Source organism: Polypterus senegalus, chromosome 9 (assembly GCF_016835505.1).
Source record: "Polypterus senegalus isolate Bchr_013 chromosome 9, ASM1683550v1, whole genome shotgun sequence".
Classification (NCBI taxonomy): domain Eukaryota; kingdom Metazoa; phylum Chordata; class Cladistia; order Polypteriformes; family Polypteridae; genus Polypterus; species Polypterus senegalus.
In genome coordinates, this window is record NC_053162.1 from 112573220 (window position 1) to 112599254 (window position 26035).

A 26035-nucleotide genomic window follows, 5' to 3' on the forward strand; every position below is an offset into this window, starting at 1 on the left:
GAACAAACAGTCATATTCTTAGACATTTGGGTAAAATACTCCCGTCGAGGGAGTATTCTACTAAATGTGGTACAGCTGTTGTCATGATTATCCCACTCCAAAACAGTACAGAGAGTCATAGCTAGTGCTTTCTAGTTTTAAGATATTTTTTTGGTTTAGATTTTTTTTTTTAAGTTTTTATTTTGTTTTTTCAGTAATTAACTTAGTTTTTGTCACATTTCATTAGTTTTGCATTACTCAACAAAGTTTTGCTGGTCTAAAAACACATTTCTTTTTATAGTTGTCAAACTGTATATCATTATTGTTGTATCTGTCATCTTATTACGTAGTAGCTGTTGAAAGACTGGTTGAAATATAAGTAATTAATGTGGACCTTGGTATTAACATTTACAGTGCACCATGCACTGCATATGCCTCTGTTACATGCCATTTGGTATGAGATTAGTAAAAGTAGTGTTGATGATTGTGGTGTGCCATCTGTTGGAATGTCAAATGCAATGCTTTTTATAAAAACGCCTGTGATGTGCGATCTTTTAGAATGACAGTGACACAAGCATATTAACGTTACATTGAATGCTTAAAATCTGTTGTTATAACAGCTTAGATAATTAGCTGAAGAAGTAACATTCAAAATCTGGGTAGCTCCCTATGAGTCTAAAGTGGGAGTATGTAATTTAACAATACATGTAGGGATAAACAAATTTTGGCAATTGAGAATTCTTAATGATATACACAAAGTATCCAGCTTGTGGAAAGATACAAACACAAAGAAAAACTTTTGGGGATACAACCTGTATATTATAAGTTTCAGGGTAGAGTGGTTACTATGGGCTGAACGGACATTTAGGGGATTACTGACTGACTGAGAGTGAGTGTTGATTGCTTTTTTAGCAGGATGGTAGGAATGGTGTGCTTACAGGAAAGGAAGTGGAATGAGATCGTTAGTGGGGGCTGGAAGTGAGGTCAGAAACAGGCAGAAGTGATAGGGTTAGGCAGTTTTCTCCTCTGAAGGTCTGTGGAGAGAGAAGGGGAGGCATAAGTGCTCATTGCCAACCCCCTCTCTCATTACCCCAGTTTAAGCCCTTTGACTGCCTCACAAGTGCATGTGTGTGACATACTTTAACACGATGTCTGAAGTTACACACCCTTAGTCCACATATGCATGAAAGAACATGCAGAGTCCATAGAGACACTGACAAGGTAATCAAACCTGAACTAATTACATTGTGTAATAATAATATTTGTATGTTTTATATACATGTATGTCACACCTTTCTCATGCTGAAAGTTCTTCACAACGTTTAAATGAGTACAACATGCATAAAAGTATAAATGACTATAATCACACAGGAAGCAAACTAATATTAAACATTAAACTCTAAACAATAGGTAAATATTTAAAAGTCAAAGTTCTGAATTACATTATGAAACAAGCAGGAAAAAAAGGAAAAGTAACACATCTTGCCGACAATTGCATGTTGGAATATAAATGTAGACATTATAATCACCCATAGTGATGAGGAAAAATGAATAAGATAAAAGTGGATATTAGTTGTGCACCCAAACACTGGGAGGACTCTTCAGTTACTATTTATTTGCTGTTCATTTCAGGCCTAGCAGTCTCAGCCAGACCACTGCGGCACTGCAAAGTAAACACCCAGATGACATTGCCTCATTTAGAGATGCAAACGGATGCAAGTTATTTTTTTTCTTCATTTTTGCAACACTAACCATGATTGCAGTCCGCAAAGAAATCGGATAGTTCTATTGCTTTACCACTAATGTATCAGATTTTAAGCAAAGGAGTATTAGGTAAAGAAAACTCATTGCCCACAGATCCATTGCTGGACATTATTTCAATATTGAGCAGATTTGGTACATCACTCTTCGTAAAATAAACCCTGTGTGGGATCACGTTATCCCATGTTAAAAACTTTGAAAAATTGTGGCATTGTACATATATTAAGAGTATTGCAATCTCACAATTTGCCTTTTATGGAGCATTTAACCTAGAGAAGTTCATCACGATAGCACAACAAGAATCTGCTCTGCAACACTGTACTAACCACACTGAAAAATCAGCACTAATAAACTCATTAATACTAAATATATACATGTAGTGTTTACTTGGTTGATAACATTGATTGCTTGCTAGGTATGTGCTTAATCTGTCACTGCATTGGTGTCGTCAGCAAGCAATCAGTACGTGTTTGAAATAAGGCTGCATTTGCTGAAATTCCTACCTCTGGCATATAAAGATAACCTTTTTCCAGTCTAGGTACTGACTGAATGTAAAATGTGACGGTGGGTAATTGAACCTGACAAATCTTCCTTGGTTCTAATTTTCAGACTATTTTATGGTATCTTTCAAAATAACGTGGCATATTTTAAGTTCCTTTTCATTGAGGTTTGGTAAAAGTTGCCAATTCCTGAGAACTAGCAGGACATCTGTGAATGATGGTCAGTTTTGGCCAATGAAGTCTACAGCATAATAAGGCTTTGGTGTTTGTTTTCAATTCAAGAAGGTAAAGTTGACTGATGGTTGAAATGACCAATGAAATTCACATATTCTAACACCAGCAGTGAGGAGTACTTGCAGATACACACAAATAAATGCACTTGTCTCAACTAATAGTTTGACTGTGCACAATTAAATAAAATAGATATACTGGCAATTGCCCGCTCACATGTACATTATGCGTAAAGACTAGTGAGATGAAAGTTAAAGTTACAAAAACTTAAGATTTTTATTTTCTTGTTTTTTTTAGTTCCAGTTTTCAGACTTTTTTCTTTAGTTTTAGCTAACAGAACGATAATTTCTTTTTTGATAACGAAATGTTTTAGTTTTCATTACTGGGAATAACACTGATCATAGCCTGCCTGGGCACAATGTGGGGAAGGAGCAGATAAATGTTTTTGATTAAGAAAATACAATTTGACTAAAATTTTGTGTCAGTTTATTACATTGATTAATAGTGGCATTCCTAGTAAGCTGGGAATGCCAGTATGATGATAATTTTCATGAGGGAAAGCCATGTAAGCATGTATTTTTTAGGAAAGGTATCAGTAAAAATGTTTGCATATTTATAAAATCAGGCCACTACTGCAAAAATGGTGGTAAAACCATTAACACTAGAATTACCAGAGCCTACGAAAAAACTCGTAATTCCGTCCCACCTTAAACTGCTTCTTAAATCCCTTCACACCTCTCCGCCAGCGCCCTTTGTCTTCTAAATGTGCTGATAAAGAGAAGCTCGGAGCAGCCGGCTATTCCATCCCCCCACCAATTTAGAACGTGCACGAACTTCTCTCAGCTCATGCCTTGATTGAGTATCTGGGAGTGAAGTGGAGTTTTAGAGTGAAATAATAGATCGTTGTTTGGAACACACGCATTTCATGTCTGTTCCGTTTCTACAGTAATCTGTGTCAACACATTGTTAAAACAGAAACGTTTTTATATTCTAGTAGTAGATGACAAAATGTAGGCATAAACTATATAATGTATGAAGCCTGAAGTCCAAATAGCAAAGAAACATTTTCACAAGAATAACACAATTGCGCTTTTATTCAAAAATATAACTGCAGAAACAAAAAGCCGCCTTAACATGTGACATTGACACCAGTTTATTGTAACTGCCTCCGTGGTTCAATAGACTCAGCCCCGCTTGGAATCAAAGGTCACAAGTTCGATCCTGCGCCCCTCCGTTTTGAGAAGTAAACTGCTCTTAGTCTTACTGTTTTAAAATAAAAGCATACATTTGATTTCAGTCTGTAACAGCCGGTGCAATTTATGATCCTTGTAAAGGTTAGCTTTTTTTTAATTCACTTTTCATTCTCTCAGTCGCGTTCAGAATCAATCCATACAACCCCATCTGACACGGCTGTTTTCACTAAAGACGCGCTATAGCTCTGCAGTGTACCACGATGCATACTAACGCCAAACACCCACAACCTAAAGCCCCCCCCACCCGGGTTCTGACACACAAACGCTGGCGAAGCTGCCTTCTTAGTATCTCACCGTCACTTGCTTTTCTTTTTATTCAGTTTTATTGAGTGTTCCTGCCAGTCCCCGCATGTTGCTGTATGCTGTTTCTTTTGTACTCCAGGACATGCAGAGGAAAGAATGGTAAAGACCAGTAACCGGCTATATGCAATCATCAGACACTCCCCATCTGCCCGTGTCGTTCAAACACAGGAACATATATTGGTGTAAAAGTATAACAAAAGTGCACTTTTATTCAAGTGCACTTTTTCCATCACCTTTTCCTGTAAGAAGCAATGTACACACTTCTCTCTATGCTGTGGTTTCTATTACACACCTGAAAGAAAGAGACAATACATGTGAAAATATCCAGCATACAGCAACATGCGGGGACTGGCAGGAACACTCAATAAAACTGAATAAAAAGAAAAACAAGTGACGGTGAGATACGAGAAAGACAGCTTCGCCAGCGTCTGTGTGTCAGAACCGGGGGGCGTTAGTATGCATCGTGGTACAGCACAGAGCTATAGCGCGTCTGTATTCTGTTTCTTTTGTACTCCAGAGGAGAGAATAGTAAAGAGCAGTAAGTTGGCTATATGCAATCATCAGACACTCCCCATCTGCCCGTTGTTTTGTTATACTTTTCAATACTTTTATACTGCTCAAACGGGCATGCTCAAAAAATACACGTGTAATGCCACGAAAAGTGCACGCAGACACTTCATTTCGCAAACAAAACAAGTGCACTTTTATTCAAAACTACCTGTATAACCGAAGAAAAAGAAAGCAAGTTACAGTAGGCGATTGATCGACAGCTTGCATGGTGCAATGCTAAGAAGTGCAGATTTTCATTCCGTGCTATATAAAATCATCACATTCAAATATTAACAGTTCCCACACACCCAAGGACCGTCCTTCCTACATTTACGACGTGTACTTGTTGCCGTGTACACACCTCTCTGTGCTATGGTTTCTATTACACTGAATGAGCACCTGACACTGTACTTTCTTCCCTGGGGGAAGGTCCCGCATCAGAGAATTTCCAGTTCCTGCATAAATTCACACCCGATCTGACGCTGTTCGTTTTCAAATAATATTGCATTAGTGCGATTATATTTTCACATATATTGTCTCTTTCTTTCAGGTGTGTAATAGAAACCACAGCATAGAGAGAAGTGTGTACATTGCTTCTTACAGGAAAAGGTGATGGAAAAAGTGCACTTGAATAAAAGTGCACTTTTGTTATACTTTTACACCAATATATGTTCCTGTGTTTGAGCGACACGGGCAGATGGGGAGTGTCTGATGATTGCATATAGCGCCGAAGTTACTGGTCTTTACCATTCTTTCCTCTGCATGTCCTGGAGTACAAAAGAAACAGCATACAGCAACATGCGGGGACTGGCAGGAACACTCAATAAAACTGAATAAAAAGAAAAGCAAGTGACGGTGAGATACGAAGAAAGCAGCTTCGCCAGCGTTTGTGTGTCAGAACCGGGTGGGGGGGGGCTTTAGGTTGAGGGTGTTTGGCGTTAGTATGCATCGTGGTACACTGCAGAGCTATAGCGTCTTTAGTGAAAACAGCCGTGTCAGATGGGGTTGTATGGATTGATTCTGAGCGACTGAGAGAATGAAAAGTGAATAAAAAAAAAGCTAACCTTTACAAGGATCATAAATTGCACCGGCTGTTACAGACTGAAATCAAATGTATGCTTTTATTCTAAAACAGTAAGACTAAGAGCAGTTTACTTCTCAAAACGGAGGGGCAGGATCGAACTCGTGACCTTTGATCCCAAGCGGGGCTGAGTCTATTGAACCACGGAGCAGTTACAATAAAGTGGTGTCAATGTCACCTGTTTAGGCGGCTTTTTGTTTCTGCAGTTATATTTTTGAATAAAAGCGCAATTGTGTTATTCTTGTGAAAATGTTTCTTTGCTATTTGGACTTCAGGCTTCATACATTATATAGTTTATGCCTACATTTTGTCATCTACTACTAAAATATAAAAAAACGTTTCTGTTTTAACAATGTGTTGACACAGTGTTCAAAACAACGATCTATTATTTCCACTCTAAAACTCCACTTCACTCCCAGATACTCAATCAAGGCATGAGCTGAGAGAAGTTCGTGCACGTTCTAAATTGGTGGGGGGATGGAATAGCCGGCTGCTCCGAGCTTCTCTTTATCAGCACATTTAGAAGACAAAGGATGCTGGCGGAGAGGTGTGAAGGGATTTAAGAAGCAGTTTAAAGTGGGACAGAATTCCGAGTTTTTTCGTAGGCTCTGGTAATTCTAGTGTTAAGTGTGAAAGATCAGTAATGAAGTCCATGGAAATAGTTTCTCAAGGTCTGGAAAGCAAAGGTGTAAGTTGAATTAGTCCTAAAGGAAACCTTTGAGTAGATTTAGCTCTATGACAGACGTCACATGCTTTAGCATAATCTCATTTATCAGTTATTTGTTCTCCCAATAAAAATATTGTTTGAGGATATTCAGAGTTTACTAGAAGCCTGGGATTGTCACACATAGGAGTAGCATGAGTTCAGTCAAGGACTCTATCCCATTACTCAGGGACTTTGCAAAACGTTAAGAACATGAGATTTTTGTGCAAGTAATAAAGGAGTATTTTGCCAATAGTTCATGATTAAAAATGTTTTTAATAAACTATTGATGGTAGTTAACAAAGCTAACAAAACACTGAAGTCGTTTATCATTTTCAGGTATTTTCAAGTTCAAAATACCCTCTACTTCAGTGTGATCCTTTGACAACTCCTGTTCTTATTTGTTTACCCCAAAAATATCACTTTGTTGTATTGAAACTCTCATTCTTCTAATCTTTCAAAGAGATGGTTAGCTGTAAGTCATTTCAGGGCTTTCTTTACACCAGTGTTGTACCTATATTTTTTGGGAAAATGAGAATTATCATTAATGTATACTAAACATACTGTCGAAATAAATCATAAAATATAGGACATTGGCTGAGCAACTATATGGCATGAATGCGGTATTTGTAGTGCACAGCAACAGTATTAAATACAGTTTTCCATTCATCATGTTTACATATGCAGATGAAATTATAAGCACTACATAAATCTAAATTTGTAAATAAACATTTATTTAGTAAAGACAGTAGATTCCTTTGCTTGATTTAGCAATAATGAGATGAGAGAAATTTTTAATGGTGATTTTAATTCCTGATAATTCATGATCTAATCCCACACCTATAGGACTGTTAGACAAAGCGATAAACCCATTGGTGAGATATTCTTGAATATACATCTCCATGGCATCATACTTATCTTTCCCTTAAGTAATTCTGGAAGATACTCTATGGAACCATTCAACTTAAAATATGATGATAAGTCTTTACCAAAAATGTTAAAGTCTGTATAATATTGTAGTAGAACATTTATAGCAACAATTTATTTCTTGTTAACCACAAAATAAAAAAAGGAATTACTGAATGGGCTTGAACAGGCCCTTGTCTTTGACTGCCCCTCCCCAACCTGGACTCCCTAAGAAAACACTGCCTTAAAAAACATCCATTGGCTGTATAATGGATGTCAAAAAATGGGATAAATATAACACAGAACAGAATACAAGTAATTCTTTTCACAGAGCTAAATGGCATCTATCACTGCTATCTCAGAAATACAATATAATAGTACAAACTACTTTGTTCATGCACAGCACTCCTCACCAAGTGCAGGCACAGAGCACCGCCACAACTCTCAAGGAAAAATGCAAGAATAGATTGTACCACTTGCACAATGCAGAACTATCTCATATAAGGATACAGATTTCCTAAAATACATCAAAACAATATAGAAACAAATAAACAGAAATGAAAAAATAAAAATATGTATCCATCAGCTAATTGTAAAACTGCAGCCAGATTGTAGAAAAGGAGTCAAAGACCAGCCAGACACAGTAAGAGTCATGAAAACCTCAGCCAATTACTACCTCCCCCCACTGGCCATTTTACAAATAATTCATCCCTTCTACCTGTTGATTCCAGTGATTCCAGCTCCTGAGATGACTTTTCCATAGACAGGCAGACAACTTGACAGTAGAGTAGTGGCACGAATGTTTACCTGAGAATACCCAAAACTGAAACAGAATAAGGAAGGGTTAGTAACAATTTTTAAATATCATATTACTTATAATGTATCTCTAATGATTAACAACAGAGATGCAATATGAAAGGTGCATTTATTAATGCACATTACTGTTTGATTTATAATGAGGAGACACCCATAAATGCCTTCTTGATTCCACCTTTTAATATATTTTTCACTCCAATTGATTTCAGGATTGTGCCTGTTCCAGCCACTGTAAACTGAAAATCAGTTGATATAATTGAGAGTGGATGATGAAGAGGGTGATAGTCTATCTATGAAAAGTCGCCTAAACTCAAACTGTAAAAGAGGTGTAAATCTGTAACCAATAGGCTTCCTGTGTGTCGATTAAAAAAGTGAATCTTTTTTTTTTCTTTTCTAATATACCATAAGAATGTTGTTATAATGACATCTTCAGCAGCTTACTACCTATCATAGTGGTAATTTGTTCCTTACTCGCTATCACAGCAAATAAATAAATTCTGAACAGAGCTGGACTACAAGTGTCCATCCCTCCCACCCTTAAATGAAACCTAAAATGCCCCAGATTACTTCAGTAAAAACATAACTTCTCTCTTGAATATTAGCCTATTTCTGTTATCTTTTTGAAAAGTATGTTAAACTAATGCTGTTTTTATTCTTTGAGCAATATATATAACCTCATCTAGTGTGTAACCAACATCTATTTTGTCTTATTTCGGTTGAGACGTTTTTGCTCTCTTCTTCCCATCCTACTTTAACAGCCAGTATGAAAAAAGTCATTATGTATTAATTTATATGTTTTTATTAAACACTGTGTTCTAGTAAACAGTTTACTGATATCTTTCCATGTACTATGACATCAATTACATTTTTGAATTTTTTCTTGAAGATTTCTAAAGAATCACAACAAGGGTGGTTCGTATCATGCATTCCAGGTACTTATCTTCAAGGATATAATTATTTTAGCTTGAGTGTTACCTGTTGTGGAGGGAATGGTTTAAAATTTTATGTGACATTGATTTAAGGAACCTGGCACTTTTTTGGGTCACCTGAATAATGTTGGGTCAGGTCAAGTTGGGGAGCATGCACTGGTATAGTGTGGTGCTGCACCCACCACATAAAGAAACAGATCAGGATCCTAATTGGTAACCCCCCAAGCAGACATGTGGTCTTGTCCCACCCTCTGGAAAGGACACACTATCTGCTGCAGCCAGGTGTTATATGGGAGTACCCTTGGCCTAGTGCAACTACTCGGGTTCTCAACAATGAGGATCCTGCGAGCTGGATCACCCTTGGGGAATTGCACCACATGGCCATAGTGCAGTAACTGATGCTCCCCTCACAATGTAGGTAATGTGCCTCATTAGTCACACACAGAGTCAAACCAGCGGTACCAAATGATTCTCCGAAGAGAGAAACATAGTGTTCAAGTCTTCATCTCCGGTCACTGGATAGCATCCATATAGCAAGAGAGGTAGCACCAGGACTTGAAAGACTTGGACCTTCATCCTTTTGCATAGATATCTGGAGTGCCACACACTCCAGCAAACTCATGACTCCCCATTCTCTCCTAATCTGTCTACTGACTTCATAGGAAGAGTCACCAAACATGACTGTCATTGCCGAGGTAAATAAACCTCTAAAAAAAACTGACACTCTCTCATCAGACAGTCACACTGCCAATGGCTGTGCCTAAGAGGTCATTAAAGGCCTGAATCTTGGTTTTTATCCAGGACACTCGCAAACCCTGACACTCTGACTCCTCACTCGGTCTCTTGAGAACCCCGATCAGAGCCTCCATTGACTCCATGAAGATCACAGCAAAGTCAAGATTAGTGAATCTTTCTTTGCCAACAGATGCCCCACAGCCGCTTGACTCCACGACCTTGCCCAGCACCCAATCCAGGCAAACATCAAATAGAGTGGGAGCAACAACACACCACTGATGAACCAGTTTCATAGGCCACTGCTGAATAATCCAGAGATACTTGAGTTGTGAATATTAATAAAAATATAATGATGAGAAGTGTCATTTGCACCTGAAAGAGTTTCATTTTAATTCATGAGACCATTTTATGCAAGTAGTGTATTTAATATTTTATCTAAAACTAGGGAGCAGAGCCCCCTGCTTGCTTCTCTCACCCACCACTGGGACACCTCTGCCACTTGAGTTGTAAAGGGGAGTTTGGGCTGAACACACGCTAAGGAGATGCGGACGGATCAGCTGCTGTAGCTATCAAGCTGCGTGTTCTGCTTGTCGTGCGTTGATCATTTAAAATTGCCTGTACAGCAGCAGTCCTTTTGTCTCACTGCTTTGTCTCATGGGACGTCAAAGTGACTCTTGCAGAACGTCAAACTGTCTTCCAAGTAGATCACGTCTCGACCCAAGTATATTTTAATATAATAGAGAGATACATGTATTTGGGACATTGTGAGAATTCGACTGGATAAGTGGGCAAATGGATTATGCAGCACAAGAATGTGCCATTTTTTTTTCGTTGTTCTTGAAAACATGAGATTAAAAATAGTTCTCGGTCATTACTAAGTGCATGGGGTAAGTATCACATAAAATAAGTTTGGATGGAGTATTCTGTATGATGATGTCTATAGAGTATAAAGTAGAGGTTTTTTACTTCTTTCTTTTTTTTCTTCTTTGTAACTGATTTATCATGCTATCATGGCCATAATTGTAATAAAGAGGTTCCAGGAATTTTATTTTTAAAGAGAATTTTTAATTTTCTAATTTAAAAAAATGGAATAGTGGAGGCAGTCAAAATCTCATCTTTTTTCTTTTTTTTTGTTTATCTTTCAGCCAGCAGCTGTCATTTTGTGTCCTTCATGGAGGAAAGCTCGACATGTTTTTACACTTCTTGAAGAGTTCAAATCAGCGGAGTCACTTAGTCCTATGTTACTTTTATTTGGATTAAAGACTGACAAAGCTGAACACCTGAAGATTCTGAAAGAATGTATGAATTTATCCATTTTCATTCTTTGTGGTATATTTTTTGCTTTAGTTTTTAATAGATTGCTTAATAAGAATCATAGTTTCACATTTTTTTTTTTCAAATTGTACTACCCGTAATGCAATGTTTACATCGTATTATGGATATTTGTTTATAAGGGTGGTTTCTATCGGGCATCTTCTGGAATTTTGCAAAGTCATTTGGTTGTACTTTGCAGTTGCTCAAAGCTAATTTCATTAACTGTTTGCACTTGTATGTTTTTGAGCTCATATCTTTATTAATGCATACAGTGCTCTTGTGTGCTGTTTATTTAGTGATTTATATTTTAATATTCTTAACCATAAATAGCTAATTGAACAGATAGTTAAATGGACAGTTTACCATATGGGATAAATTAATATAAATTGCTATTAAATTGAAACATGGTAGTTTCAAAGGCTATGAGTACTGCAAGTGCAACTTATTCTGAGTTTACTTTATAATACCATTCAGATTTGGTACAACAACATTTATTTATATAGCATATTTTCATACAAAAAAATGTAGCTCAAAGTGCTTTACAAAATGAAGAATAGAAAAATAAGACACACAGTAAGAAAATAAAATAAGTCAACATTAATTAACATAGAAAAAGTAAGGTTCAATGGCCAGGGTGGACAGGGAAAAAAAAAAAAAACTCCAGACGGCTGGAGAAAAAAAATAAAATCTGCAGGGATTCCAGACCATGAGACCGCCCAGTCCCCTCTGGGCAATCTACCTAACATAAATTAAACAGTCCTGTTTGTAGTTAGGGTTCTCATGGAAGGATTTGATGATGATGGTCACGTAGACTTCTGGCTTTCAGTCCATCAATGTTGGAGCATCATGATGCTTTGAGTAGGTGGTGGTGGTGCAGGCCGCCACCACAAAGAAACCGGAAAAAGAAACAGAAGAGAGAGTAGGAGTCAGTACAGATTTTAGAGCCACTATGAATAGTTATTATGATGAATTGAATATGCAGAACATCCGGATTAAGTTAAAGTGAAGTTATGAGAAATGTTAAATGTTAAAGTAATACGTTTTCAGCAGTGTTTTAAAGTGCTCTACTGTATTAGCCTGGCGAATTCCTATTGGCAGGCTATTCCAGATTTTAGGTGCATAACAGCAGAAGGCCGCCTCACCACTTCTTTTAAGTTTAGCTTTTTCCTAGTTAGGATTCTAGCAGCTGCATTCTGCACTCGTTGCAAACGATTTATGTCTTTTTTGGGTAGTCCTGAGAGGAGTGTGTTACAGTAATCTAGTCGACTGAAAACAAAAGCGTGAATTAATTTCTCAGCATCTTTCAATGATATAAGAGGTCTAACTTTTGCTATGTTTCTTAAGTGAAAAAAATGCAGTCCTAGTGGTCTGATGAATATGCGATTTTAAAATTCAGGTTACAGTCAACAGTTACTCCTAGGTTTTTTACTTCCGTCTTAACTTTTAATCCTAATGTATCAAGTTTATTTCTGATAACCTCATTGAATCCATTATTGCCAATTACTAAAATTTCAGTTTTCTCATTATTTAGTTTGAGAAAATTACTATTCACCCATTCAGAAATACCAGTAAGACATTGTGTTAGTGAATCGAGAGAGTCGGTGTCATTAGGTGCTATTGAAAAGTACAGCTGTATGTCATCAGCATATCTGTGGTAGCTCACGTTGTAACCTGAGATAATCTGAGCTAACGGAAGCATATAGATTGAGAAAAGCAGCCGACCCCGGATAGAGCCTTGTGGAACACCATATTGGATATCATGTGTCTTTGAGTTGTAATTACCACAACTAACAAAGAATTTTCTCCCTTCCAGGTAGGATTCAAACCAATTTAAGACCCTGCCAAAGAGGCCCACCCATTGACTAAGGCGATTTCTAAGAATATTGTGATCAATGGTGTCAAATGCGGCACTCCGATCTAGGAGGATGAGAACAGATAAATGGCCTCTGTCTGCATTTACCCGCAAGTCATTTACTACTTTAACGAGTGCAGTTTCTGTGCTGTGATTTGTTCTGAAACCTGACTGAAATTTATCAAGAATAGCATGTTTATTGAGGTGGTCATTTAATTCCAAAATGATTGCCTTCTCTAGAATTTTTCTTAAGAAGAGCATGTTAGAGATGGGTCTAAAATTTTCAAAAGCAGAGGGGTCAAGATTATTTTTCTTGAGCAGGTGTTTAACTACAGCAGTCTTAAGACAGTCTGGGAAGACTGCCGTATTTAATGACGAATTTACTATGTCAAGAATATTATCAATTAGCACGCCCGATACTTCTTTGAAAAACCTTGTTGGTAATGGGTCAAGTACGCAGGTGGAGGGTTTCATTTGAGAGATTATTCTGTGTAAATCAGGTAAATCTATCCTGGTGAAAGAATTTAATTTGTTTATAACGGAGTACTGGGGCTTAGGAGGTTCCGCAGTGTTGGGGAGATGTACTATGTTATTTCTAATATCATTAATTTTTTGATTGAAAAATACAGCCATGTTCTCACAGGTTTCACTGCACGTATTCTGGGGGCATTCCTTTGTGTTCCCTGGGTTTAACAGACGATCAATTGTAGAAAATAAGACTCTGGGATTACTAGCATTGTTATTTATAATCTTAGAGAAATAGCAGCGCCTCTCAAGGCGGACTGTGTTATTTATCTTTAACATCTTTACACTTTAACCGGCTCAAGTAAATGTTTGCCAAGCCGTCCCCCTTTTTTCCCCTTGCGGTCTGCACGAGCGAAACTGTAATCCGGAGGCCCAGATTCGATTAAAACAGCCGTCTGAGTTAAACCATGTTTCACTTAGTGCAATAAAATCAATGTTTCTATCACTAATAAGATTGTTAATAAAACATGTCTTGTTAGTTAAAGGTCTAACATTTAATAGTGCCATAATTAATGTTTCAGAGGGGCAGAGCTGAATTCTATGCACGTTATTGGTATTTGGAACAAAAACTAAGTTATTTTTGTTAATGCTGCTCTGTGTGTATTTTTTATGTAATCTACAATCTGTTTTTATAGTTTTAATGCATTGTTGATCTAAAGTAGTAATTGCAATTAAATTATTGGTGTTTATGCCGCATTGCCTAGATTTTTTACGTGCATTAAGATTGGTTATTAGATTATTAATGTTGTGCACTTTTACGGAAGACTTTGTTAAGCCATTATGTCCTAGCAAAACATTAGCATTACGGAAGGGGTTTAAAGTAGAAATAGACAGTCAAGATAGACGAATTACCTTAGTGATGTTTTCGGAGAGGACCCGGGCGCCAAATCTATTTGGATGCAGTCCATCCCCCTTGAAGAAACGCGGCCTTTCCCAAAAGAGGTCCCAATTGTCAATAAACCCGATGTCTTGAGTCTCTCAGAAGCCTTTCAGCCAGTTGTTTAATCCCAGCAGTCGACTGTAGTATTCATTTGATCGTCTGACGAGAGGTAGTGGACCCAAGATGAAGATTTTTGTCGATGGGGTCCTCTCCTTCGTGTCTTTAACTAGTGCTGCGAAGTCAGCCTTGAGAACCTCCGACTGTCGGTACCTTATGTCATTTACGCTGGCGTTTAAAATAATGGATCCAACTGCCCTCTTGTGGTTCTCGTAGATGGTCGGCACACGTCTCATCACATCTCGGACTTGAGCACCGGGAAAACAAGAAACAAAAGATTTTCTATTAGGGCATGTGATATTGAGGTTTTGTACAATCGAATCACCTACCACGATTACATCACCCGGGGCTGAAGGCAAACTGAGGATGCGGAGAGGGTTGAACCGGTTCTGGATTGAGATGCTCGCCTGTGGCGATGGAGGTGTTCTAGCCTTGAACCCCCGCCTGCATAGCTGAAATACACCGAGGTCTTCATTGGCATCGTCGTCGCTCCAACGGGAGGTAAAGCTTACTTGCCCTTGGAAGAGCGGCATGAGGTTGGGTTGATGTTATGTCGACTTCAGATGTCGAGGGTGGTTTATCCAGCAGCTGAGCCTTCAAGTCTCTAAGGTACCTTCGTCTGGACAGGAGTTTCTGAATCTGTTTGTCGAGTGCCTGGAGTTCTTCGACGACGACGGCAATGCGATTCATCTCACTGTCGGCCACTGTCTGCTTATACTTCTGCTTCCGCTTCGTGACATAGGAAAGAAAGAGAGAGGATGAAACCAACCTACTAGAGTCACACATTACCAATTTATTCCATTATGATGTGTTTTCTTCAGAGAGTGCTTTCTGGATTCTTAAGTCTTAAGCTATTCTTAAGTTTGGGTCCTTGAACCCCATTATTAATGCACAATGTTCAGCATGCTTTGGAAAACGTGGCATCACACTATATCCACTTGCCCATTCTTCCCAATGGTCCCTAGCTGGTGTCTGGCTGAGGGCATCCTCGGAGTCAGTATGCTACTGTAGGTGCCAATGGATCTAGGATTAAGGACACAAGTCACTTCCATGCCAGGCGGTCTTTGGCAATGTGTCTGGTTTCGTCGATGTTGAGTTTTGAATTGTTCAGGTCGTCTTTGATTTGTTTGGACCATGATTTCTTGAGAGCTGTATGTCTGATTTCCAAGTGGCTGGGTTTTTGCCCCCAGAGGATTTTGTGTGGTAAATGGCTGCTACTCATTTGGCAAAAATGACCAAACCATCGTAATGGTTGGCTGCCGTCTGCAGTTCTGCCAGTTTTCTTTCCAGATGCGATTATGAATTGAGACTAGCAGGATTTGATGTCGGCATTGCATCTGAAAGACTTCCAGTTTGACCAGGTCAGATTTGAGCAATATCCACGTTTCTGATGCATATAATAGGATTGGTAGTATAAGAGTCCGGGAGCCCGGCAAAGAGAGAGGCAAGAGGAATATCATATTTTATAATATTTAGTCGGGTCCCTTTATTTTCAGGCGACCCATTAGTTTATGCAGACTACATCAGGGCCTTTGATCATAATGTAAGTTACGTGTGAGAGGACCCCCAAAATAAATTAGATTTGATCCAGTAGACGAGAGGACATCCTCAAGAAATGGCTAAAGGCTGTGCACGAATGGCACCAAGGGAATGCTATGCAGAAGCTAGAATGCAACTTGTAGCGAACTAAAACCCAGCTAAGATTCTCACTGCCTTTGACAGTGATTTATTTATTTTTTCAGTGGGGATCCCAGGAACACACCCAGCCTTGGCCCGAATCGCATACACACCATCACAGAGACAAAAAAGCAACAGGTACTAAAACAGAAATAGAAGACTGTATTAAACAATAATAAACAAAATATAACTATACAAACTCTAATGATCCCACCCCAGTTCCCTTTACGGCGACATACAATAAACATGAATTCAATAATAACAAACCACTAACAAAAACCACACACCATACATGATGAAGTCTGTTTAAAATGGCAACTGATGTAATGAAATCATGGATATAGTCCAGAGATCAGCTTATTTCCTGAAGATGACGAATGATGGGACCAGGAGCGCTCCTTTCTTCGAAGATCAACACAGAATCCAGATTAGTCCTCACTCAGCGGGCAGACACCAGACAGTCCATACACATGCACAGGAGATAGTCCTGGACAAAACAAGAATACTTAGGTAGTAAACAGGAAGGCAGACAGGTAACTCAAGACACGAAACAACAAAAGACTTCTCTTTTTGTCTGTAGAATTGACCTCCTTTTAAATCTTGTGCCGGCCTTGTCCCCAGCAGCCCCTGCACCCTCGGCACATAACTAATAGAGCCACTGCTGGGAGCTGAAGTTTCTTTATCCAGTAGTGTGCTACAAACTTGAAAGTTACAATGGCAACCAAATATTCATAGCTGATAAATAACCTGGAAAAAGGCACTGAAATGGCTTCAAACAAAGGAGAATGATGGCCCTGAGAGACTATGCAACCTTTTTTAACAGCTGTATAAACACCATGGCCAATACAGAGAGCCGTGAAGCATTCAACAGCAATCAAAATATCTGTAAAATAATCTAAAATCTCCCCTATTCTCTACAAGATAATTGTTGAAAATCAGCTTATGAACTTCAAGAATGGTGAAGGCAGTCGGGATCGAACCATGGACTCTTGATTACAAGTCAACTGGGAGACCTTTGTGCATGTTCTGCAGCTGTAGGGGGTTGGAAACTCCAGCACTTCACTCCCAGATAATCAAGGCATGAGCTGGGAGAACTTTGTGAACGTTCTGTGGCGGTGGGGGGATGGAATAGTATGCTGCTTTCTGCTTGTCTTTATCAGCACATTCACAGGACAAAAGACGGTGACGGAGAGGTGCGAATGGATTTAAGGTGGGACGATTTTCTACAAGTTTTTTGTAGTCTGTGGTAATTCTAGTGTTAATACGAATCAACAGCCCAGAAATTTTCAAGCTGTGGCATATCATACCTATCAGAGGAGGTGGATCTCATGCTGTGAAGACTGTACTTAGATGGCTGGTTGATTGGCCTTACAAGGAGTTAGATGACGTTGCAAAACAGAGTGGTAAGCTAGTCAATCGTGTCAATCTCAGAAATTGAAGATATGTTGCTTCTATAGTACAACATAGACTTTCCAGAGAGCAGCTGTGAGGAGAAAGAGGAAATGTCACAGGAGAACTTCGAGTTCATGTGTCTAGGCTCAGAATCTGCAAGACTGGTAGATGGCCACTATTGCTTAAATCTTCCTTTAAAGGATGAAACACTTAAAATGCCAATCAATCGCTGTATTGCAGAACAGTGTCCTAAAGGGCTCAAAAGAAAGCTGGGCAAAAATTCAGGTTTCCAAGAAGACTATAAAACCTTCATGAAAGACATTATTGAGAAGAATTACGCTGTCAAGGTATCGAAAGAAGCCCTGAAATGCAGTGAAGGCAGGGTGTGGTACATTCCACACTGTGGTGTGTATCTTCCTAAGAACTATAAGATCCAAATTGTCTTTGATTGCACAGCCACCTACCAGGGGACTTCACTTAATGAATAACTGTCCAGACTTAAGTAACGCTCTCCTTGGCGCCCTTAAAAGATTCAGAAAGGAGCCAGTATCATTAATGGCAGACATAAAGTCAATGTTCTGCTAAGTTAAAGCCCCAGGTAAAGACACTGATCTCGTATGCTTTTTATGGTGATCAGAAATAATCTAAGTAATGACATGCATCTCGTTGGTGCTACCTCTTCACCCAGCTGTGCTGCTTATGCTTTATGCAGAACAGCTGAAGATGGCAGAGACACATTTCCAGAGGAAACTGTTAATACTTTGCTTCGTAATTTTTACGTGAATGACTGCTTAAAGTCCGTGGCAACAGAAGGACAGGCAATAAAGCTGGCAAAAGATCTTCAAGCTCTTTGCTTCAGAGGGGGTTTCCACCTGACCAAGTAGGTGAGTAACAACAGCAAAACAGTTTTATTGAATATTTCTGAGGAAGACCGAACTCTTGAGCAAAAGGACTTAGACTTGAGCCATAGTCTGCTACCAACAGAACGTGGCGTGGGCATCCAGTGGTGCACAGAAACATATGGTTTCAAATTCCAGATAAAGTTCCAAAACAAGCCTGCTTCAAGCATGATATTTTATCTTTTGTTTAGCTCAGTTTATGACCTCCTTGGATTTTTAGCACCTGCCATACTACCAGCAAAGCTTATTCTTAGAGACTTGAAGACCTACGTGGGTTGAATGAAGAAGTAGAAGTCAAACATATTCAAAAATTGAAAAAATGGATGACTTTCAATTATTAGCAGACTACAGTGCAGACAGGTGCATCAATACTGCACAGTTTGGAAACATAAAGTCAGCACAAATGCACAATTTTGCACATGCTGGTGAAGATGGGTATGGCAATGTCACATATCTTCTCTTGACTAACGAAGAAGGCAAAAAACATTGTTATTGATGGGCAAGCCTAGAGTTGTACCATTGAAGCTTGTCACGATTCCAATATTGGAGCTGATAGTATCCGTTTTGGCAGTCAAAATGGACAAAATGCTAAACAGTGAGCTTCAATCACGCCTACAAGAATCTACATTTTGGTCTAACAGTCTCACAGTTCTAAAATGCATTTCAAATGAAAACACTTGATTTAAAGCCTTTGTTGCCAACAGAATCTCAGTGATCAATCACAACCTTCACAGTGGGGAAGTACATTACATCTGCCTTAAATCAAGCAGATTTGGCATCAAGAGGGCTAATCATAAAAAACTTTCTCAAAAGCACCATTTGCTCACAGGGTCCAAGTTTATTATTGAAGCCTGAATGTAAGTGGCCTAAAAGAATTGAACAATTCACTTTCTGACGATGATCCAGAAATCAAAGTTTGTGCAGTTAACATGACCAAAGTAAGAGGGGGTTATCGAGCCCATCAATTAACCAATCACCAACTTTTCGGAAGCATAAAGATTGTAAACTCAAAACTTAACCAACAAACACTTGACGATAAAAGCGTCCAACAGTGATTTGTGAAGTGGAATGAATCATCAACAACAGACCATTCACAAAGACATCAAATGATTCGGAGGCACTCGAACCCAATTACTTGCTTTTACTGAAGACACAACCCAACATACCTCCTGGAGTAATTTTTTGTTTTTCCTCTTAAAATGACCAGTACACTTGAAGATGCTGGAAGCAAGTTCAGTACATGGCTGATTTGTTTTGGAAAACATGGTCTAAAGAGTACTCGTCAGTTCCTCAAGAACGTCAAAAATGGCTAGCACCAAGAAGAAATTTTGAACCAGGAGACATTGCTTTAATTGTAGATGATGCTGCACCCCGCAAATTCCTGGGTAATGGGCCGGGTCTTCAAGACAATGTCAGATGCCAATGGTACAGTCAGTTGAGTTTGTGTGCAGACCAAAACCAGCACACTGGACAGACCTGTGAATAAACGGTGCCTGCTTTAAGAAACAGCCAGTGTTTTGGTGAGAAAGTTTTAAATGTTTGTTTGCAGTTCTGTTGTTATTGTGAGTGGTTTGAAAGCAATAGTTAGAGTATAGTTAGTGGCTCTTATTAAAGTAAGATATATCAATTGTCTTTGCTCCTGCATAATCAGTTAGGGGCCAGAAATGTAAGAGCCAGTCTTAGAAGGTTGAAGCTTTAAGCTAAACACATACTCGTGTTTGCTTAAGTAGAATTATTATTATTATTATAGATTATGGTATAGTCTTTTACCCCCTATAAGTTAATATAAGTAATTAAGTGTGTTAATTGAGTCAGTATATTTGGAATCAGTCTCCTTGCTAGCATGGACTGATAGACCCATTTGCAGTTTATGAATGGGGCCGGCATACTGTATAAGCAAACTTAAAGAAACGAAGCAAGATGTAAGCTATAAAAGAACTTTTCTTTACTTTGCAATATCTATTTTTTCTCTGTTTTTGTGTGAACTGCTTTACTTAGAACTTCTACTAAAGCTTTTAAGAACGAAGATATTTGGTCTGTGGAATCATTTCAACGTGTCACACCATTTCTAGAACCCTATGAAACAAACTAAAGCTGCAGAATTTTGGGTAAACACAGCTATATGTATCATGCATCCTTTTTTGATTCATCCTAGGTAATATTCTAATTATTTGAGATACTGGTTTTCTGATTTTCATGAGCTATCTTCCGTAATCATCATCATTAAAACAAAGAAAGGCTAGAAATATTTCACTTGTAATGAATATAGCTTATTGAAAGTTTGTCTTTTTGAAATAAACTACGAACTACAGCTAACGCTATTGTTTCTTTTGCTTGCTTTATAGACTTGCTGCTCAAGTTTGCTGTATTGTTCACCAATGGGTATATGCGTGTTAAGGCTGGTTTATACTTGATGCTGGATGGTGGTGAGGGCAGTAAGGGAAAAATAATGGCATAAGATGAGGAAACACACTGCCTCACGTGGCCTCATGTGACTTGAGCTTGTTGGGTTACATACTATGCAAACCAATCTTTTTATGGTGATAGAAATCTGGTGCTTGATATGCAGCTGTCTTTAAGAGTGACACCCAAGTTAAGATCTTACATGAAGAATTGAGTCTTTTGCTTTTATCAGATCTTGTTTTGATTAGAAAAATATTTCACTGACCAAAGATCTGAAATACCGAGCAGCCCTCTGGACTTTGGGAATCTCTAGTTTAATTGTCCAGAATTAAAAACTTGGACTTCAGAATACTGAATTGTCCACCCCTGGTTTTTATAGTGCATCAGGATTTTGATGGCTGTTATGTTTGCATAACAGTTACATGAGTACAATGGAACCTCGGTTTAAAAACGTCTCGGTACACGTACAACTCGGTTTACGACCAAAAAGTTCGCCAAACTTTTGCCTCAGTTCATGACCACACACTCGGTATTCAAACAAGCCAGTTTCCCTTTCGGTTTGTGCACGCTGATGATTTACGCACTTGTTGCATTGTTCTCAGTCAGACGTACATGCTTGCACATGTATGCATGCTTTCCCTGTGAACTCTTTGTGCTCTATTTCATTTTCCTTCCGGTTTGTACACGCTGATTACTGTATTTAAGCATGCGTTGAGCCGCTCCCTGTTCATTGTTCTCAGTCAGACGTGTGTGCTTTATCTGTGATCTCTTTGTGCTCTACAGTATTTCGTGTGCTTTTGCAGTTAGCCATGGCTTCTAAGCAAGTGAAGAGTGGTTAGAAGAAAGTTTTGCAGAAAATTGAAATCAAAGTAAAAAAAAGAAATTATTGAAAAGTGTTGAGTGTGGCATTCGTGTTACTGATCTTGCCGTCGAGTACAAGAAGTCAAAACCTACGATTTTGACTATTCTAAAGCAGAAAGAATCTATTAAAGCAGCTGATATTGCAAAAGGAGTTACAGTGTTAACCAGGCAGAGACCTCAAGTGCTGGAAGATGTGGAATAACTGTTTACCAGTTTACTAATTTACCAATTTGAGAACCGTCGTGCTTTCAAGCAGCACAATGTAAACAAAGCCAGACTGCCAGTGATGTGGAGGACAAACACGAAGGGTTGGGTCACAAGTTTGTTTTTGGAATGGCTGCATGAGGGTTTCGCTCCCACCAACTAAACAGCTAAAAACACCAGAAACCCAAGAAATCATACGAGAGAAAACACCTGAAGGAAAACATCTCTCCATCGCAGAGCCAGACTCTCCCTCAAAACTGTAACCTCCTCTCCACCCAGTTCCTCCTCACTTCATGCCAGAACTCGACTCATGCAAGGTTAGTTTTTGTATTACGGATTTTTCAAATGCTCATTTTTCATGAGTTATTGCGGTGTTACTTTTCACTTTTTTCAAATGTTCATTTTTTTTTTCCCCTGTGCTTAAAACTTAAAAAAAAAAGTGTTTATACAGCGATCGGTTGCAAGGCTATAGCACAAACTCCTGTAATGTTAATTTCTTGGTTGCTTGTTGTTGGTTTTTAAATAAAGTTCAGATTTGTTTAAATGTTCCTTCCCACTCCCCAACCCCAACCTTGCTTAAGACTCATTAAAATAAGGTGTTTATGCAGTGATCGGCTTGCTATAGCGCGAACTTCTGCAATGTTACAGAGAGGAAGAGAGAGCGCGTGCTGCAGAGAGAGAGACAGAGAGAGTGAAAGAGCGGGCTTGTGTGCTGCTGAGAGAGAGAGAGAGGTAGATGGAGGGTGCGTGCTGCTGAGAGAGAGAGAGAGAGAGAGGGGGGGGGTGTGTGCTGCTGAGAGAGAGAGAGAGAGAGAGAGAGAGAGAGAGAGGGGTGCATGCTGCTGAGAGAGAGAGAGGGTGCTTGCTGCTGAGGGGGCTTTGTGTGCTGCTGAGAGAGAGAGAGAGAGGGCACCTGCTGCTGAGAGAGAGCGAGCCTGCGCATGCAGCTGAGCAGGGAGCCTGGGTGTTTTGTGTCAGTGTTATTCAGTGTTTTTACATTAGTTTACTATTACACTGTGCATTCTATGGTGTAATTAACTATATTTGTGCTTAATCTTTAAAAAAAATATATTTACATAAAGTTTGTACGGTCTCCAACGGATTAATTGTATTTACATACAATCCTATGGGGGAAATTGATTCGGTTTACGACCAGAGGTTTGGAATGAATTATGGTCGTGAACTGAGGTTCCACTGTACTGCTAGGATTTTTTTTTCTTCTGCTGTTGACTTTTGTTCTTGCTGTAGCTACAGGTGTGGTTGTTACCATAATAGTAAAGCATAAAAAAACCATACACATCCTTAACCTTAGTTTGAATATTTTTCAGTATTTACTTATTTTTCTTTGAATATTCAAACATTACTTTTCAGTTAATTTGACATCCCTGCACTGCTCATAAACAATGATAGCCTTATATTTACAAAGGATATAAATACTGTTTAAAATGAACAATTTTTAATTTTTCCTTTTTAACAAATTGTTGAATTTTCAGGTTGTTTTGGTTCAGTGGAACTGTTTTGTTTAGCTGTAAAATTTCATATTGAATTGTAATTACAGTAATCCCTCCTCGATCACAGGGGTTGCGTTCCAGAACCCCCCGCGATGAAAATCTGTGAAGTAGAAACCATATGTTTGTATAGTTATTTTTATATATTTTAAGCCCTAATAAACTCTCCCACACTGTTAACATTATTAGAGCCCTCTAGACATGAAATAACACCCTTTAGTCAAACGTTTAAACTGTGCTCCATGACAAGACAGAGATGACAGTTCTTTCTCACAATTAAAAGAATGCAAATATATCTTCTTCTCTTCAGGAGCAGAGAATTTCAGAGAGAGAGAGAGAGCACTCGCAAAGAAAAGCAAACAATTAAAAAATCAATACGTGTACTTTTAAGTTTGCCGAAGCACCACAATAAAGTGGCATTTTTTAGAGGAGCATCAGTATCTTCTAAGCAAACAGCCCCTCTGCTCACACCCCCTCCGTCAGCCGCAGAGAACGTCAGAGAGAGAGAGCGCGAGATTAAAGCAAACAATCAAAAAATCAATACGTGTGCTTTTGGAAGCACCGCGATAAAGCGTCATTTCTTAGAGGTGCATCCGTATCCATTAGGCAAACAGCTTCTGTGCAAACAGCACCTCTGCTCACACCCCCTCCGTCAGGCGCGAGAATGTCAGAGAGGGTGAGATAGAGGCAGAGACGAGCAAACAATCAAGCACTGCACGGGAAGCATATATTAGAGCATTGAGGAGTTTTAGTTAATATGTAATACATACTCTGATTGGGTAGCTTCTAAGCCATCCGCCAATAGCGTCCTTTGTATGAAATCAACTGGGCAAACAAACTGAGGAAGCATGTACCATAAATTAAAAGACCCATTGTCCGCAGAAATCTGTGAACCAACGAAAAATCCGTGATGTATATTTAGATATGTTTACATTTAAAATCCGCGATAGAGTGAAGCCGCGAAAGTCGAAGCGCGATATAGCGAGGGATTACTGTAAACAGTTTGAAGCAGTAACATGTGAAAATAGTTTTGTGGCCAATTTTTTTTTCAGTGCACTTTGTCACCATCACAACCTTTTAAATCTAACAGTGAATAATTATATATCGCAGTAATTCACAATAACACAATTTTTTTAATAAAAATTAAACCTAACAGAGAGAGAGTGTGAATGTCGGGAAGAGACAAAGGTGAGTTAAAGTCTATGTCTAATGTCTAAAAAGTGATTGCAGTAGGAAACAAAATATTTGTTTCAGGAGCGATTCTTGTTTTAGTGACTGGTATCATTTTCGTGGTGGTAATAACTAAGAGAAATGCTTACCTGGGTGAGTATTGTCTTCAAATTTTGTAACCTTTGATATATTTTTGTTCTCTTTTAAGTTCAGTTTCAGGGACTACAGTCCCTTCTGCTGTCTGAATGACATGCTATATTTTGTGTTTTAAATGAGCAGGTATATTGGCATAACAGATGGTCGTGCTGAAACAGAGGATGCTTTCAATAACCGTAAAAGTGAACCTGTAGAAACTGGGACAGGTTTCACTTTTTGAGCTGATGGAGGAAATAAAAACATAGTCATTAATCTTTTTGATTAGAAAAGTATTCTTTTCTTCCCATTTCAGGACATGATTAATGGGTGTTAATTCCACCCTGTTTCGGAGGAGGAGGAGGTTGAGAGCATACTCTGATAGCGAGTTGCTGCACTCACCACTTGTGCAGCCGTTGAGAGTGACACTATTTCTAACCAGGGGTTTAGGAGGTGTACGTCTTATAATAATTTTTTTTAATTTACCAATGAAGGCCCCAAGTACTAAATATTTAAATTTTTTAACTTTACATTTACATTACGTCTTGTAAGAATTAAAAAATTGGTATTCTACAATTGGACAAACTGTGCCACCACAGCCACTCTGGCAATATTTTTTGAAGGCTATGTTAGTGCACTGTGGACATCAAATTAACCACATCAAAACAGATTTTTTTTTTCAATTTTGCTAAATTTTGTCAATTTACATGTATACATAAATTTTTTGAACCGGCTTGTTTCAGTGTAGGGTTGCAAGATGTCACTCTGAGAGCGTTACCCTAAATGCAACTACAAAAGGGCTTGGCATAAGTCTACCATTTTCACATTTACCTTTTCTGATTTCTCCAATCTGGAATTAAAAAAAAATAAATAAATAAATTGTCAGATGGAAAAGTCAACTTGGACCACCTAGCAAATTTTGCTCACATTGATCCTCAATCAGAACAGGCTCAAGACAGTCTATCTTTGCAAAAGGAAAAAGGCAGTCACTCGTCACTGAACAGTGATGAGCAGGATTCAAGCTTTTATTAACTGTTCTAAATCTGAAAAATTAAGAAGCAATTTATGTGATTCAGATTACATGTTGATTCTCATGGGAGCCGGCTGCAGGTGGTTGCAAAGGCTTTGAATGATATATCAGACAAGATGACACGTTTGAAGCCCATGTGTAAAAACATTTGATGTAAAATCTTAGATTAGGGTTGGGGAAACTGTGACTTATACTTTAGGTGGAGATTTCAATTATGTTTTAAATCCCACTCTTAATCAGTCTATATTGAAGTCTGATCTGACTTTAAAATCTGCTGAAGTGAATCTTTTTTATTTACATATAAAATGTATTACCCTTGGCATTT

The 26035-nt window shown here is 38.6% G+C and overlaps 1 protein-coding gene across 1 annotated transcript in view; it reads left to right on the top strand.

Moving 5' to 3' along the window:
- LOC120534889 (putative ATP-dependent RNA helicase TDRD12) overlaps positions 1 to 26035 on the top strand; it is a 329578-nt gene that overhangs the window by 297809 nt on the left and 5734 nt on the right. Inside the window, exon 13 of the mRNA XM_039762401.1 lies at positions 10892 to 11045. Coding sequence (XP_039618335.1) covers positions 10892 to 11045 — 154 coding nt within the window. The remainder of the gene's footprint in view (positions 1 to 10891; positions 11046 to 26035) is intronic.